General features: G+C 40.0%; 1 protein-coding gene across 1 annotated transcript in view; it reads left to right on the top strand.

Annotated features, from left to right (window-relative positions):
• The window catches only part of TMEM260 (transmembrane protein 260), a 63,298-nt gene that overhangs the window by 34,000 nt on the left and 13,360 nt on the right, over window positions 1-15,938 (top strand). Inside the window, 3 exon segments of the mRNA XM_084768074.1 lie at window positions 1,384-1,498; window positions 2,907-3,076; window positions 13,305-13,476. Coding sequence (XP_084624200.1) covers window positions 1,384-1,498; window positions 2,907-3,076; window positions 13,305-13,476 — 457 coding nt within the window.

The raw sequence follows: 15,938 nt of genomic DNA, 5'->3' as shown, positions 1-15,938 counted from the left end.
CGCCTTCTTTGCTGCTGTGTTTCCTATGTTCTCATGTTGAATCTCTGTTTTATGTGTCACTGTAAAGTGCTGCCAGCATTATCTTAAATTTAGAATAAATGACTCCTGATCATTTCTATTAAGGCAATATGTATATGGTTTCTTGATGTCTTATTTTGTCTTATGATTACAAATAAGTGACTTTGAAAGATTTAATCGCCAGGCGTGGTGGCGCATGCCTTTAATCTCAGCACTCTGGAGGCAGAGGCAGGCAGATCACTGTGAGTTCGAGGCCAGCCTGGTCTACAGAGCAAGTCTAGGATAGCCAAGGCTACACAGAGAAACCCTGTCTCAGAAAAAAGAAAAAAAAAAAAAAGAAAGAAAGAAAGAAAAGAAAGATTTAATCATCTCAAGTCTTGGATTTGATCCATTACTCTGCTCATAGCTGATTATTGTTGTTGGCTTACAAAAGAAGCCTACAACTATATAATTCCTCCACTATGTTTTTTGTTTGTTTGTTTGTTTGTTTGTTTTAAGAAAACACCTTCTTTTTAGGCATGGTGGTGTATCACTGTAACCTAACATGTAGGTTAAGGCATAACACTGTAAGTTTGAGCCTAGCTTATATAATAAAGCCCTGTTTATTTTTTATTCATTTGCTTTCTATTCTGTCACATATATTTATTTGTAAGTACCTATATCTATAGTTAAATTTGCTTAATACTTAGCATTATAAAATATGTTAACATTTTTCCATACTAGACAAAAACAAAACAAACACACCCCCTTAGGTTAATTAAATATACATAATATAGCCTACCCTGTAAGTGTAGAGAAGTTAATTTATGGACCATCTGTGGTGCTGTGGATTGAACTCAGGGCCTAATGCTTACATAGCAAGTGTTCCACCACTGAGCTGAGCTGCATCTGCAGATGTACTGAGCTCGAAGCTCATTGAATTGCTTCCACTTTCCTACTATTATAAGCGGCACTGAAGCACTCGGGGATTGGTGTTTATTTACATTTCTGTTATTACTCAAAAACAGTTATCTGAATGCCAGATCACCGAGTCAGCAATTGCGTTGATAGTGACAGAGACTCCCAAACTCCCTCTTCACAAGGGTTGCATTAGTGCACTCTGTCATATCACTGGTGGACTTTTACCTTGGAATTTGCCCTTTTAAACCTTTGTTTTTTAACATAAAAGCATGTTTGTATTTACACGGGCTTGATGACTTCTCATTTTTGAGAGGACTGCTGGCGTTGCGTTTTCCGTGAATTCCTGTCTGTTTCTGCACCATTACAGGTTAAATCACCTGCAGTGTGTAATTGTGTTTGCTACTGTTCTGGGGCATCAACTATTTATGCAAATGGGTAATTTTGGGCACATTTTGGTTTTTGTAGGGATAAGCGGAAGTCTTCATTAGTATGGCTTTTCACCGGAATGCTTTGCATTTATTCGTTATTCTTTGCTTGGAGAGCAAATTTAGATATTTCCAAGCCACTTTTCATGGGTGTGGTAAGTTTTACTTCAATATATCTTGTAAACAGTAAATTTCTGGAGATTGTACAAATTTTTCTTTCATGAACCTTGTTAAAGGAGAAACTATTTCAGAAGTAGTAAATATTTCTATATACTATTACTATCAATAGTAAATAGTACGTAATATATATATTACACACACACACAATCTCAACACTAAAGAGGCTACAACAAGAGGATAAGGGGACCAAGTCCAGCCTTTGTTACATAGTGAGTTCGAGGACACCCTGAGATCCACGTGGGATCCTGTCTCACACAAATCAGCAAGCAAACAATGTAGCGTTTAGTTAAATTAAAAAAAAAAAAGCAGCCCAGGATGGGCTAGATAACTTTGTGTATGCATTCTTGAAAATGTAGCAACTGCGTTTGCCTGGAATTCTTTTAGAGTAGCAAACAAAATATGAATTAAAGGGTAGGAAACAGAGCTCCTATCATGTCTTCTTATGTCACCTTTCTCAAGCTGCACAAACAAATGTGATACTTGGTTTTTCCTGACAGCCATCTCTGAGATTGAGATAAGGGATTTTGTTTGTGTTTTATTTTGTTTGAAGCCCATTCTTTCTACACTGAACTCACCTCTTCCTGCCTCAGTTTCCTGAGTGCTAGGAGTACAGTCATGAGCCACCATCCCTGCTTCTATTAGTTCTCACACTGGAGACTGAAGTGTAAAGTAAAGTGGAGCCCAGCTGGTTTCTGTGCATCCTTTGTGAAACCTAATAGATGATGCTCTGCTTGGCCCTCTAAGCTCTGGACCAGATGAGGAAGAAGATAACTTTATTCTGAGCTGGTGGGTGATCACCTTTAGTACTGGGGATGCTGAGATTGGAGAGTGTAACTTCTTCCTGAGAGCACAAGGAGTGAGTGTGTAGGGAAAGGAAGAAACATTTCTCCCCAGGGTAAAGCCAAGTCATTTCTTTATCTCCTCCACCTACATATTGCTGGAGTAGAGATGAAGCCTGTGGTTCTGAGGGGAATGTGTGGGCACAAGCCAAATTAGGAAGTAGGAACATTGGAAAAGTGGAAAATAAAATGACCTAGGACTGGGCTGGAGAAGTGAATTAGCAAAGCCTAATGATAGCAGGTATAAGAGCTAAGTGTATAGCCAGGCGTGGTGGCTCACGCCTTTAATACCAGCACTCAGGAGGCAGAAGCAGGCAGATCTCTGTGAGTTCGAGGTCATCCTGGTCTACAAAGCAAGTCTAGGACAGCCAAGCTAAACAGAGAAACCCTGTCTCAAAACACACACACATACACACACACACACACACACACATACACACACACAGAGCTAAGTGTATGTGGTAAACGTTTTCTCAGATGTGTAAGTTCCAATGGATCACATAAACCTGCCAGCTGAACACACTGTTTGCATGTCTCTTCACAGGTGGAACGATTCTGGATGCAGAGCAATGCAGTGGTGGCAGTCCTCGCTGGCCTTGGTTTGGCCACACTTGTATCTGAGACTAACCGAGTGCTGAAGTGCTATGGCGTTAGCAATCTGGAGTGGCTGTCAGCAACTGTTTTTGTTGCTTATCAAATATACTCAAATTATAGGTAACAACATACAGTTATCTTCCTGAAAAGTGGTACTTACACTAGAGACACTGGGCCATGTAGATCCTAGGACTGTTTGTTTTTTCCTTCTGAATTCTAAGACCAGCCATTTCAACATAGGGCATTCATTGAGAGGTCTACATTCAAGGACAGCTTGGTCTATATAGAGAGTTCCGGGACAGCCAACACTACATAGTAAGACCCTGTCTCAAAATAAATAAAGTAATATATAGATTAATTAATTTAAATAAGTTCTTTAGGGTAGCATACAAGCAATGGGCTTTGTTTAGCATCTTGGTACCACACGCATTGCACTTGGTCCTCACGCCCCCTTTCCTTGCTGCTTTCCCTGTGCTCACCTGCCCATTGAGTAGGTCTGCTTTCCATTGCCCTGTGCTCACCCATTGAGGTAGCTCTCCTTTCCTTTGCCCTCCCTATTTTTGCCTTCTTTAAGAACTCCTCCTCCCCTCTCATGGCCCCTTCCTACGTTTTTGATATACAAACCTATACACACATATAAACACATACTTCCTTTCATACATAAGCATGTACACATGTATACATATACACATGTATGTATGTACAGGTGTCCGTAACCTACTGTACATACACGCATACATACATTTACACATACATATATGTGTACATAATCACATAATTTTAAATCTAGGATCCACTTATGATGGAAAACTGCAGTATTTGCCTTTCTGAATGTGGCTATTTAGTTTATTGTAGTGGTTCACAGTTGCATCTATTCTCTTGCAAATGTCATGATTTGAGTTCCTTTGCTGTATAAAATCGCAGTGTGTGTGCCATAGTTTGATTATCCACCTATCTGTTGATGGATTACTCTCCTTCCATTTCCTGACTAGTGTGCATAGTGCAGCTATAAACAGACATGTAAACATGCCTGTTGTGATCATGTAGAGTCCTGTGACATACTCAAGAGTGATATAGCTGAGTAATATAGTACTCAGTTTATAGTAATAAACTGCGTAAGTTTACTTTCTAAGCATGACTAGAGATTCCTCATTCCTTGCATCCTTGACATTTGTTGTTTGTTTTCTTAGTGACAGCAATTCTAACAGGAGTGAAACAGACTGTCTAAGCCAATGGTTCTCAAACTGTAGGTCACAACCGCTTTGAGGAATCAAATGACCTTTCACCAGGTCACCTAAGACTATTGGAAAACATAAATATTTATATTACTATTCATAACAGTAGCAAAATTATAGTTATGAAGTAGCAGCAAAAAATAATTTTATGGTTACGTCACCACAACATGAACTATATTAAAGGGGCTGAGCTGCTTTAATTTGGTACTTCCCTCTTGGTTAAAGATGATAGACACTTTTTCAACTATTTATTGGCCATTTGTATTTCTTCTGTTGAAAACTGTGTACTCAATTTATTATCCTATTTATTGATTGCAGTTCTTTGTACACAGTATCATGTGTATTGATCCCCAGTCTGATGTATAGCTTGGCCAACATTGTTTTTCAGTTCTCTACTCTGATTGTTTCCTTTGCTGTGCAGAAGATGCTAAGTGTCCCGTAATCCTACTTGTCACCTCTTGGGATTATTCGCCTACACCTGTATTGTGAAGTATCATACTTGTCTATTCCTCTAGCAGTTTCAAAGCCTGAAGTCCTATATAAAGGACTTTGATACATTTTTAACTGTTTGTTTGGGAGTGGGATAAGAATATGGATCTAGTTTCATTCTTCTAATACAGAAATCTAGTTTTTCCAGCATCATTTGTTAGGCAAGCTGTCCTTTTTTCAAGTTTGTTTTTGATAGCTTTGTCAAAATTTGGTAGCTATAACAATGTGGATTCATTTCTGCATATTCTTTTTATCCTACTGGTCTACTGGTCTATTTTGTTCCAATACCACGTTTTGTTTTGACTATGGCTCCAGTATTGTGCTAGCTCCAGCACTATTCTTTCTGCTTAGAATTGCTTTGGTTATTCAGAGCTCTTTGTGCTTCTGTGTGCATTTTATGACTTTTTTCTAACTTTGTAGAGAAAGTCATTGGAGTTTTGATATGGATTATGCAGAATCAGTTGGTCGTTTTAGAGCCATTTTCATTGCATTAACTCTGCCTAATCATGACTATAGGAAATCTTTCCATCTTTCTAGAATCTCCTTCAAGTTTTTTGGTATATTTACACTTTCACTGGAGAGGTCTTTTACCTCCTTGATTAGGTTTATTCCTAGAAGTTTTTTAAATTATTGTGAATGGGATTTTTCCTTATTTCTTTCTAGAAAGTATATGTAGTGGATGTAAACGTGTGTTTGTTTTGATCCCAAGTATGAAATGTGAAATAGGCTTGTGTGAGTGTGTGCAGCATTTGTCTACTGCAAACAGACTTGTGAGAGAACAGATGATGTTTGTCCACTAGAAGAGGAAGCCTCCAAGCGGGGGCATGGTCTTTGCCAGCTGGAAAACATCTTAGTATGAACTCCAAAAGGAGATAAAAATGAGCCCCAAACCAGAGGCTTGGCTTTTGCATCACTTCACATGGCTTGGCTGTTCATTTCTCCACTTGAAGATGCTCCTAGAGAGAAATACTCCAGAGAACACTTAAAGGTTTCGGGTTCTGGCTGTTGTGGTTGCTGAATTTCTGGCTTGTTGTTGAGTGGGTCTTCTGGAATCCTGATGGCAAAGAGTGGAATTGGCCCAAGGAACTGAGTCTACAAGGTCTACCTCTCCTGTCCCTATGAACCTTCTTTATCTCCTATCTATTGTCGGTGGCTTGGAAGGGAGGTGGAGGCATTGAAGAACTCCATATAAAGTAGGTTTTTTAAAAAAAAACGAAGCCTATAAGTGTTTATATTTGATTTTGTATTCTCATACTTTACTGAAAGTGTTTATCAGGTCTAAGAATTTCCTGGTAGAGTCTTTAGGGTCTTTTAAATACAAATACAGGATCATGTTGTCTGCAAATAGGGATAAATTGACTTCTTTTTGACATCTATTTGTTCTTGTAGGTTGTAGAGGAAGGTCTCTCAATTTTTCCCCACTTAATATAATATTGCCTATAGGCTTGTTATATATAGCCTTTATTATGTTGAGATATGTTCCTCCTATTCGTGTTTGTTTGTTTGTTGGAAACAGAATTTTTCTGTTTAGCCTTGACTGTCCTGAACTCACTTTGTAGACCAGGTTGGCCTCAAACTCACAGAGAACCGCCTGCTTCTGCCTTCTCGAGTGTTGGGACTACAGATGTATGCCACTGCACCCAGCTTGTTCCTTCTATTCTTAATGGCTTCATGGCTTTTATTATGGAATAATATTGAACACTGATGACAATTTTTTGTGCATCAATTAAGATGATCATACAATTTCTGCCTCTAAGTCTTTATATACTAAGTTATACTTACTGATTTGTCTATCTTAATACAGTCTTAACATCTCATGGCTAAAACTACTCAGCCATTATACATGATTTTCTTAATGTGCTCTTGAATTCAATTTCTAAGAATTTAAAAGATTTATTTTTATTTAAAATTGTGTATATGTGGGGGGAATCTATGCATGTGAGTGCAGTGACCCACAGATACCAGAGGCATTGGATCACTCTGGAGCTAGAGTCATAGAGGTTTGTGAGCTGCCTAGTGCAGGTGCTAGGCACTAAATTGGGTCCTCTGAAAAATCAGTGTGTGCTCTTTTCTTTAAGCCAGTTCATGTAACGTTGGTTGTCAAAGGTTTGGTAGACTATCCCCAGTGAATTGTGAAAACGTATGGACAGGACTGTTCTTGATAGTAGGATTTGTATTACTGTTTCAATCTCAGGAGTTTTAAAGGCCCTATTTAAGTTTATATCCTCTTGATTTAATTTTGGTAAGCCATATGTGTCAAGGAATATCTATTTCTTCTAGATTTTTCTAATTTTTAAAAAGTTTTCAAAGTACTCCCCGATGACTCTCTGAATTTAGTTGGGATCATGATAATCTTCTCTTTTCAGTTCAAATTATACTAACTTAAGTCTCTCTACTGTCCCCACCCCACACCCATTTTTGCTAGGTTTGCCTATCTTTATATAAAGGCTCTGATAACTGTGCTTTCTTTCTTTTTTTTTTTTTTTTAATTTGATTCCAGGAACTTTTTTATTTCTACCATGATTTCTTGAATGACCCACTCACTGTTCATTCAAGAGTATAATGTTCTGTCTCCACATATTTGTGTCATCTGTAATTTTCCTTGGTATGGATTTTTAGTTTTATTATACTATGATCTGATAGATACCAAAGGGGTTTTGGTATTTTGTATTTGGTTGTATTAGTGTTTGTAGTTGATCTTATGGCCTAGAATGTGACCTATTCTGGAGAAGGTTCCATGAGTTGCTGAAATGAATATGTATTCTGACTTTTTTGCATATAAATCTATTAAGTCCATTTGATCTGTGGTGTAGTATACCTGTGACAATGCTTTGCTTGTTTTTTACTTGGGTGTTTTTAGTGATAGTAGTGCAACGTTGAAATCATCTCCACTCATTGACTCAGGATTGTTGTGCCAATCAATGCTTGATTTTGAAATTGAGGCTTTCCCCCAACATATGATGCATGTATATTTACAGCTGTTTCATCTTGATGAATTGCTCTCTTTATTAATAATCAGTCACCTTCCTTATCTCTTCTGACTAGTTTGGGTTTGGACTCCATTTTATTAAACACCCAGAGTTATGCTAGCCTTTTCTTTCTTTTTCTTTTTTTCCCCCCTTCCATTTACTTCCATCCCCTGGATCTATCTGTGGGTATCTTTACCAGTGTGTCTTTCTCTCTCCACTGTGTGTAGTATCTAAGTATCTTCTTCTTTGCCTGTTTGGCAGTCAGGAAGTTTGTGCTTGCCTTGAAATTTTATTTCTCTGTCAATTTTATTTATTTGGTTGGTGTTTTTGGTTTGGTTTGGTTTGGTTTGGGTTTGGGTTTTTTGTTTGTTTGTTTTTTGTCTCATACAGGGTTTCTCTCTGTAGCCCTGGCTACCTGCCCCACTATGGGAAGTAGTTTAGAGGATTAGTGTCTGCCCTGTCCCATATTAACTAAGACTATTTTAAAATATAACAAGTGTCTGTATCTTAATTGATTGCTAGCTGGGCACACTGATAATACAGGTAAATTAGAAACAATTTGTTGGCTCTGTTTCTTAACAATTAGACTTTATTATACAACCCAACTATCGTATACAGGAGGGGGAAAGGGTTAAAGGGAAACAGGAGTAAACCTGGTTTTTAGTTCCACGGGAGGAATCCCTAGGTGTCTCCAGGCCTGCACCCTCCAACCCTGTAGCCTTCTCCTCTCCATTGCTTCTCTCTCGAGGGCCTGCAATCCAGTCTTTCCTCCGACTTCCTCCTCTCATTGATGTTTGATTAAAAACACAATAGCCTGGCTGGAGTCCCTGGTCGGCTTCCTGCTTTCTGGACCCAGAATGGCTCCTCTCAGTCTGTTACAATGTCAATCTCACTGGGGTGTTCGTGGTGTTTCCAAGGGGCAAAGCCTGGGGCAAAACCCACCATCCTTCCACACTGGCTGGCCTTGAATTCATAGATGTGCCTGCCTCTGCCTCCCCAGTGCTAGGATTAAAGGAGTGTGCCACTACACTTTGCTGTCTCCATCAATTTTAAAACCCACCTTTTCTGTATGTATCAGTCTTACTTGGCAGTTATTTACTTTAGGAACTTGAAAGATACCATTCCATGCTTTTCTGGCTTTGAGGGTTGTTGATGAAAGGGCTGGTGTTACTCTGATGGTTCTCCCTTTAAGGATGAGTTGGTGTCTTCCCTGTTACTGTTTTCTTTGCTTCGGATTTTGACATCCTGCCTTTAATATGCTTTTGAGAGGTTCTTCTCTGGTCTTCTGTCTATGGATTCTAGATGCTTCTTGTGTTTGAATGTCCATTTCTTTTACTAGATTTGAGAACTGTCCTGCTATAAATTCAAATATAAACCTATTCATCCAATATGTTTTCTGTACCCTTAGTGTTTATTACTTCACTTCCTTCCTTTAGCCTTGGGTTCTTGGATTTTTGCATCTTGGTTGTATTCCATAGTTCATGGACAGTGTGGTCATGTTTGTTTATTTTTCTTATTGATGTTTGAATGCCATATTTCATCAACCTTGACCTTCATCTCCAATACTCCTTCTTTGGCTCAGCCAAATCTACCAGCAATGTTTTCCACCATGCATTTATTTGATTCACTAAAGTTTTCTCTTCCAATCTTTCTACTTCTTTTCTTCCCCCACTTCCCAAATCTCAATTTTCTTGCTGAATATTTCTTCCACGTTGCTCATGTTTTCCTGCTTTTTCTTGCTTTTTCCTCTGTGTTGCTGACTTTCCTCTCTATGTTATACATTAAATTCTTCTGCTTATTGGAATTTTCCTGGATAATCAGTGTTACCAGAAAACTTTTGAAATCTTTTCCTGGCATTTCATCTACTTCAGTATCTTTGAGTTTACTGATGGAGGAAATATGATCTTTTGTGGGGATCATGTTGTTTTGATGTTTCATGTGTCTTGAATTTCTGCAATGAATCTATATATCTATTGGTTTTGATATATCTTATGCATTTGGGGGAAGATCTTATTGAGAAGCCCACTCTCCCAGTGAGGAGGCAGCAAGCTGCTGTAGCAACAGAATCATCAAACTATACCGAATATATAAGTACATTAAAACCCATAAGCCCACTCAGTGTTGCCAATGGCAATGGCTGAAAATGACAAGACTGTGGTGAATGGACAATAGAGTAAACAATTATTTCAAATAAGTGTGGAAATAGTAAAGGAAAGAGACCAAGAAGAGAGAAAAGGGGCAACTGCCAGATTAAATAAGTGAAAGGAGAAAGAAGGGGAGTGGAGAAGAAACAGCGACAAAGAAAGGTTCCTTAGAAGTGAAGAGGCTTGAGCCAGGGTTAGACAAATGTGAGAAGGGAAAAGAACAAAAACATAAGAGAATGCTTTAAAAGCTAGTAATGTAAACAGAGGGAGTGGGGATAAAAATTAAGCTAAGAAGAAGAAAATGTATTGCTGCCAGTGGAAAAGCATGTTAACAAAAGTATATGAACCTTTAAATAAAACCATTTTAAATCATTTCTTTTCAAAGATTTTAATTATATTGTATTTCTTTCTCCTTGGGAGGTGGCATGCACTGCCATATAGCAGATTAGAGGACAACTTGAAGGAGTTGGTTCTCTCCATCCATCATCTCTTATGGCACCATGGGGGTCAGACCCAGGTCATCAGACTTAGCATCAAGTCCTTCATCTTCTGAGCCATCTTACCAGCCCATTAAAAATATTTGAAAATTCTTAAAATACAGTAAAAATTCTACTAAATGTGTAGTGGGGGAAAGACGCACATGGGGGTGGGGGATAAGGTGTCACATCAGTCCCTTTTGGGGTCCTTGAGAATTGGAGACTCATACTTGTGCATGGGGACAGGGTCATTTGAACTTGCAGACCCCTTATTTATACTGTTTGGGATTCTATATTCAACAAGTGTCCAGTGCCCACCAGAGCTGTCTTCTCAGCAGCCATTTTTCTTCTTTGTGTATCAGGGCCCTCTGCTGGCCACACCTGGCTTTACAGTCTGCGTACTGGGAAGATTCTCTGACTCTGAGACTCCCCTGATCATGCTTCACAGATGAAGGAGTGTCCTCTCATGGGAAGTAGCCACAGCACTGACAGGAACACAGACAGAGGGCCTGCCTTCCTACTTCCGCAGCCTTGTGATTGTGTCTCTCTGCTGGAGGGGTACAGATGTACACCCTTGGCATCTCAGAGGTCTCAGGCTCTACAGAAATGAACAAAGATAGATGGCTCCAGATTCTCTCTCTCTCTCTCTCTCTCTCTCTCTCTCTCTCTCTCTCTTTCTCTCTCTCTCTCTCTCTCTCTCTCTCTCTCTCTCACACACACACACACACACACACACACACACACACACACACACACACGGTCTCAAGCTAATTCTATTCCTGACACAAGCATGCTCCCTCCCTTCCTCTCTGTTTCCCTCCTACCCTCTCTTTTGCCATTTCCCAGCCTGAGCCCCAGCCTCCTGTCACTTTCTCCTTCCACTGTCAACGTCTGTCCTTCCACCTCTCCACAACGGTGGCTCTCAGCCTTCCCCCACCCACAGACTGTGGCAAGTCAAGACTCCTGCCCTGTGGATGTTCCGTAGCTTAGGTTTTTAAGAATGGGTTCTTTGTCCAGACAGTGCCCAGCCATGCCCTTTGAGTCATACAAGATGGCAAAATGGGGTTTCTCTTCTCAGCTGGCTTGTTTGCTGGAGCAATTACTGCCTCACCAAAAGCTGGCACCTGGATTGGAGGCTCCTGAGGGTTGTGGGCTTTCTGGAGGGTAGGCCACCCAGGTCGTGCCTGGCTTACCTTTGGAAGTACCATCTAAGCCCATCCCATGTCAGGGCACCAAGCAACCAAGATTGTTCTGCTAGCTTCTAGGTGCTGCATGGCTTTGCTTCTGCTCTCTTCCTGTTTGTTTGTTTGTTTGTTTTAACTTTATTTGTGCATTTCCAAAGTCCTTTCTGGTTTGTCTTACTCTGGATTTCCCTTTGCCACCCCTCATAGAGGCAGCCTCCACTGTGCCAGCCTATACAAGGTCCCTCACTGGAAATACTAAGGCTCTTTAGAATTCCAGGCTGGAGGCTGCTTTACAAAGCCTGCATCGCCATTGCCTTGTGAGATGGGGTACACACATCCCAGCATGGCCCCAGAGAGCAGTCTCTGAGCCACATATGTTCAACCTCAGCCTTTCCTGCCACTTTCTTCTGGCTCAGGTGTTTGAGGGGTGTCCAGGCTCAGCACTGGTGACATGGACAGGCTGGGTGCTTTGTCCAGTTTTGTCTGTTTGGTCGTTTTGTTTTTTCTTTTGTTTGCCCCCAGAGAATAGGGTAAACGGCAACTTTTCTGGTGACAAAATGTCAGTTATCACAAGCAAAGTAATGCCTCTGCCTGATGGGAAGCACCCATTGCTGTGTGAGCCTCAAGGACAGGGCGGGCTATGTCTAGAAGTGTTCCCACCTCAGCCCAGCAGACAGATGGGCGGATAGACAAGGAAATACAGAGAATGACATCACTTGGGTTTTATTCTGTTGTTTTGTTGCTTTTTCCTCTCACGCTCTTTTCTTTTCTCATATATTATTCTCAGAATCACTCACCTTTTCCTCAACATCAGAAAGCCCACTTGGTTCTTGAGCTGTACCGCGGGGGTTAGTGTCGGCAGACGACAGCTTCCAGGCAGCAGACGGCTCATCTAATGCACCTTCACACCCTTCCCAGGGGGCTCCTTCCTGACCCCCAGGGACAAGGGCGTGGGGAAAGGTGGTGGCAAGCCTCAATATTGCACATGCCATAGTCACACATATGCTATATAAATTCTTGTCAGAGGTCAGCAGATTTCCTCTTGTATTTCTGACTAGTCCTTGGGAAGAAATGGAATTAGAAAACGAAATTACCTCAGTTCTTCTTCTTCTTCTTCTTCTTCTTCTTCTTCTTCTTATTATTATTATTATTATTATTATTATTATTATTATTATTTATTTTTATTTCATGTGCATTGGTGTTTTACCTGCATGTATGTCTGTGTGAGAGTGTCAGATCTTGGAGTTACAGACAGTTGTGAACTATCATGTGGGTGCTGGGAATTGAACCCAAGTCCTCTAGAAAAGCAGTGTTCTTAACCACTGAGCTATCTCTCCTGCCCAAAATTACCTTAATTCTATGTAGTGAGAAACTACTTTTATAACTGAAATTGGATTACTTCCAGTGGAGAATTATACATGAGAGCAGACTTTGCTTTTTATGGACAGGATTATAAATTGGTAGAAGCCATGCAATGGGCTTTTCCTTCTCCTTTTGTTTCAGTTAGCACCCTCCAAAGAAGCTGAGGTGATGCCTGGCAGGTGTGGTGGTGCATGCCTTTACTCAGGAGGCAGAGGCAAGTGGATCTCTGAGTTCGAGGCCAGCGTGGTCAACAGACTGAGTTCCAGTACAGGCAGGGCTACACAGAGAAACCCTGTCTCAGAAAAACAAAAAGCTGAGCTGATAAACTGTTCTGCTAAGTATATGTGCCTTCTCAGAGAACAGCTGGCATTACTCTGAAGCACTAAGTGTAGTTGCCTAAAGGCAAAGGAAAGCATAGAAATGAAGCCAGGCCCATTAAAACTGTGGAGATGCACTGCTGTTTTAATCTGGAAAAATCTGTTTGCTTAGCATTTGTGACCAAAGAACCAATAACGTGATTGATCAGTTTGCACGGAATCTTCTGGACTCCATGCCTCGTGATGCCATCATCTTACTCAGAGGAGACTTGCCGGGGAATTCTCTCCGTTACTTGCGTTACTGCGAGGGGTTGAGGCCAGATGTTTCACTAGTGGATCAAGAAGTAAGTATATGAAAAGTGTCCTCCTCGCATAGCAACTTTTAAACGCTTCATCCATGGTAGTGACTGCCTGTGGTTGAGCCCAAGATTTTGAAGCCAGTTTGGGCAAACAGTATGATCCCATGTAAATAAACAGATAAGCATTAATTTTTTAAAATGTGGCTGGATAGACTCTTCATAATCATTCTTTTTGTGTGTGTATATGTGTGGGTTTTCCATGGGGAGAAGAAATTATTTTTTACTTTTAACAGGGCCTCACAGTATATGGTATCCTGGAATTGACCATAATCCTGGCTTGGCCTCATAAGTGCTAAGATTATCAGTGTGTACCGCCAGCCATAATCATTCTTAGAATGGATATATCACACTCTTATATATGTTGGGATAATTTATAATTTGCTTCTTCCTCATTTAAACTGTTTTATCAACATGTTTCATCTTAGAGTCAAGTATTAGACTAGGTTCTTACATTTAGCCAGTGCACCAAGCAAATACCACTGTACACTGACCTACCTATGAAAATTAAATTACTTGAATATTAAAAAAAACAGGCAAGTAAATATTTCACTTAAATTAGAAATTATTAATTATAACACTGCTATAGAATTTTTATATAAAGTGTTGATCCTATGATGGAAATATGTTAGGAGGTGACTTATAAAAACTGCCGTGTCTGGAGCTGTTAAGTCTGCTACTGGCTGATCTTCCAAAGGACCCAGGTTGAGTTCCCAGCACCCAGTGGTATCTCACAAGCATCTAATCTAATATCTACCTCTGGCTTCTGTAGGCACCAGGCATGTATATGGTATAGACATGCATGCAGACAAAATACCCGTACACATAAAATTAAGTTGTTTTTTAAGAACATAATTATTTTTTTTAAATGTGCTACTAAAACTGTTTTCCACATAACTGGATATGGAGGTGCACACCTGTAATCCCAGCACTTAGGAGGAAAAGCTGGAGGATCAGAAGATAAAGGTCATCCTTAGCTACTCAGAGAGGTCAAGGCCAGCCTCGTGTGCACAGGACTGTCTCAAAAGAAACAAGTTGCTAAACAAAGCAGATATCTAAAACTGAAAAACTATACTTAATATAAGATTTTTTATCTTAATCATAAATGCCAAAAAGAGCAAATCAGTCTTTAGAATAGTGCTTAGAGAAAAGAAAATGGAACACTCACTGGCAACGGTGAGTCACTGGGCCTGAGCACACTGCTTCCTGAGAGTGGAGATACAATCAGAAGTGTGTTTGTAAAAGGGAAGGTATTAGCTGTTGAATGGGCCATCAGAGAATCTGACAGAATTACAGTAAGGTCACTAGAAAGTCACTGAGGAATATTAAGTTCAGAACATACTATTCAACCGATGTGGGTAGCCCCAAGTACTGAAACCACTGGGTAATAAAATCTGAATCGTACAATATATGCATTTAAAATTAACCTGTCATTTGTTAATTAAATGACTTAATCAGGGTAAGTAAAATATGAGCACAGTGATCATATTCAAAATGTAAGTAGGACTCTTTTCTATGAAAATACACAATTAAGTATACAATTAAGAAAAGCGGCCGGGCGTGGTAGCACACACCTTTCATCCCAGCACTCTGGAGGCAGAGGCAGGCGGATCGCTATGAGTTTGAGGCCAGCCTGGTCTACAAAGTGAGTTCTAGACTAGCTAGGGTGACATAGTGAGAGTCTGTCTCAAAAACACAAAACAAAAACATTTGAAGCTATCTTATGCTACGTAGCAAGACCCTGTCTCAGAAATTAAAACAGAATAAAAAATGTATAAAGATATGTGATTAATTGAGAACTACTAATAAATTTAGACTATTTAGCCAAATAGGTTCTCAGCTTTGAGGCCTAGATTATTATACAATTGAGCTTCTCAGGGGCAGAGGTTATATCTTATTCATTATAAGTGAGCAACACTTAAAAATAAGAGTGTAGTAATGATACATTTGTGTATTTTGTCTAGGTTATTTGGTCTGTCATTAAAGACATTTCAACTACAACTAAAATAAGTTGTAGTTGTATGCTGTGCAGTGTGCTAAGTGCACACAGATGAAAAGATAGTCACTTCCCTCTGGGAGCTCAGGCTACTGAGGAGTAGGCCTAGACCTATACTAGAGGTAGGTATAGAGGTTGGGGAGACGGGAGGGCGTCCGAGGGCTTTGACTTTGCTGGCTCTGAAAATCAAGTTCAATTCTCTAGGTCTAAGATTGGGGACCATCATCTGAGAGCTCGCAAATGCATAAAAGTGAAATAGAGCAAGTACTGATGACCGACATTGGCAGTGGTCATCTGTTATGACATGACACCTAAGAATTAAGCCGTTCTTAAAGAAATAGCAGTGCCAATTCCTCAGTTGGTCTGAATGTGGTTTCTCCCAGTTATTTAACAAGTACATCCATAGTTTGGAACCTTCCCCTAGCTGTTGGTGCACCTGAGACTTTGGGCATGT

This window comes from Acomys minous (assembly GCF_964271855.1).
Source record: "Acomys minous genome assembly, chromosome: 18".
In the NCBI taxonomy this organism is placed as follows: domain Eukaryota; kingdom Metazoa; phylum Chordata; class Mammalia; order Rodentia; family Muridae; genus Acomys; species Acomys minous.
This window is presented reverse-complemented; position numbering and strand designations above follow the sequence as displayed.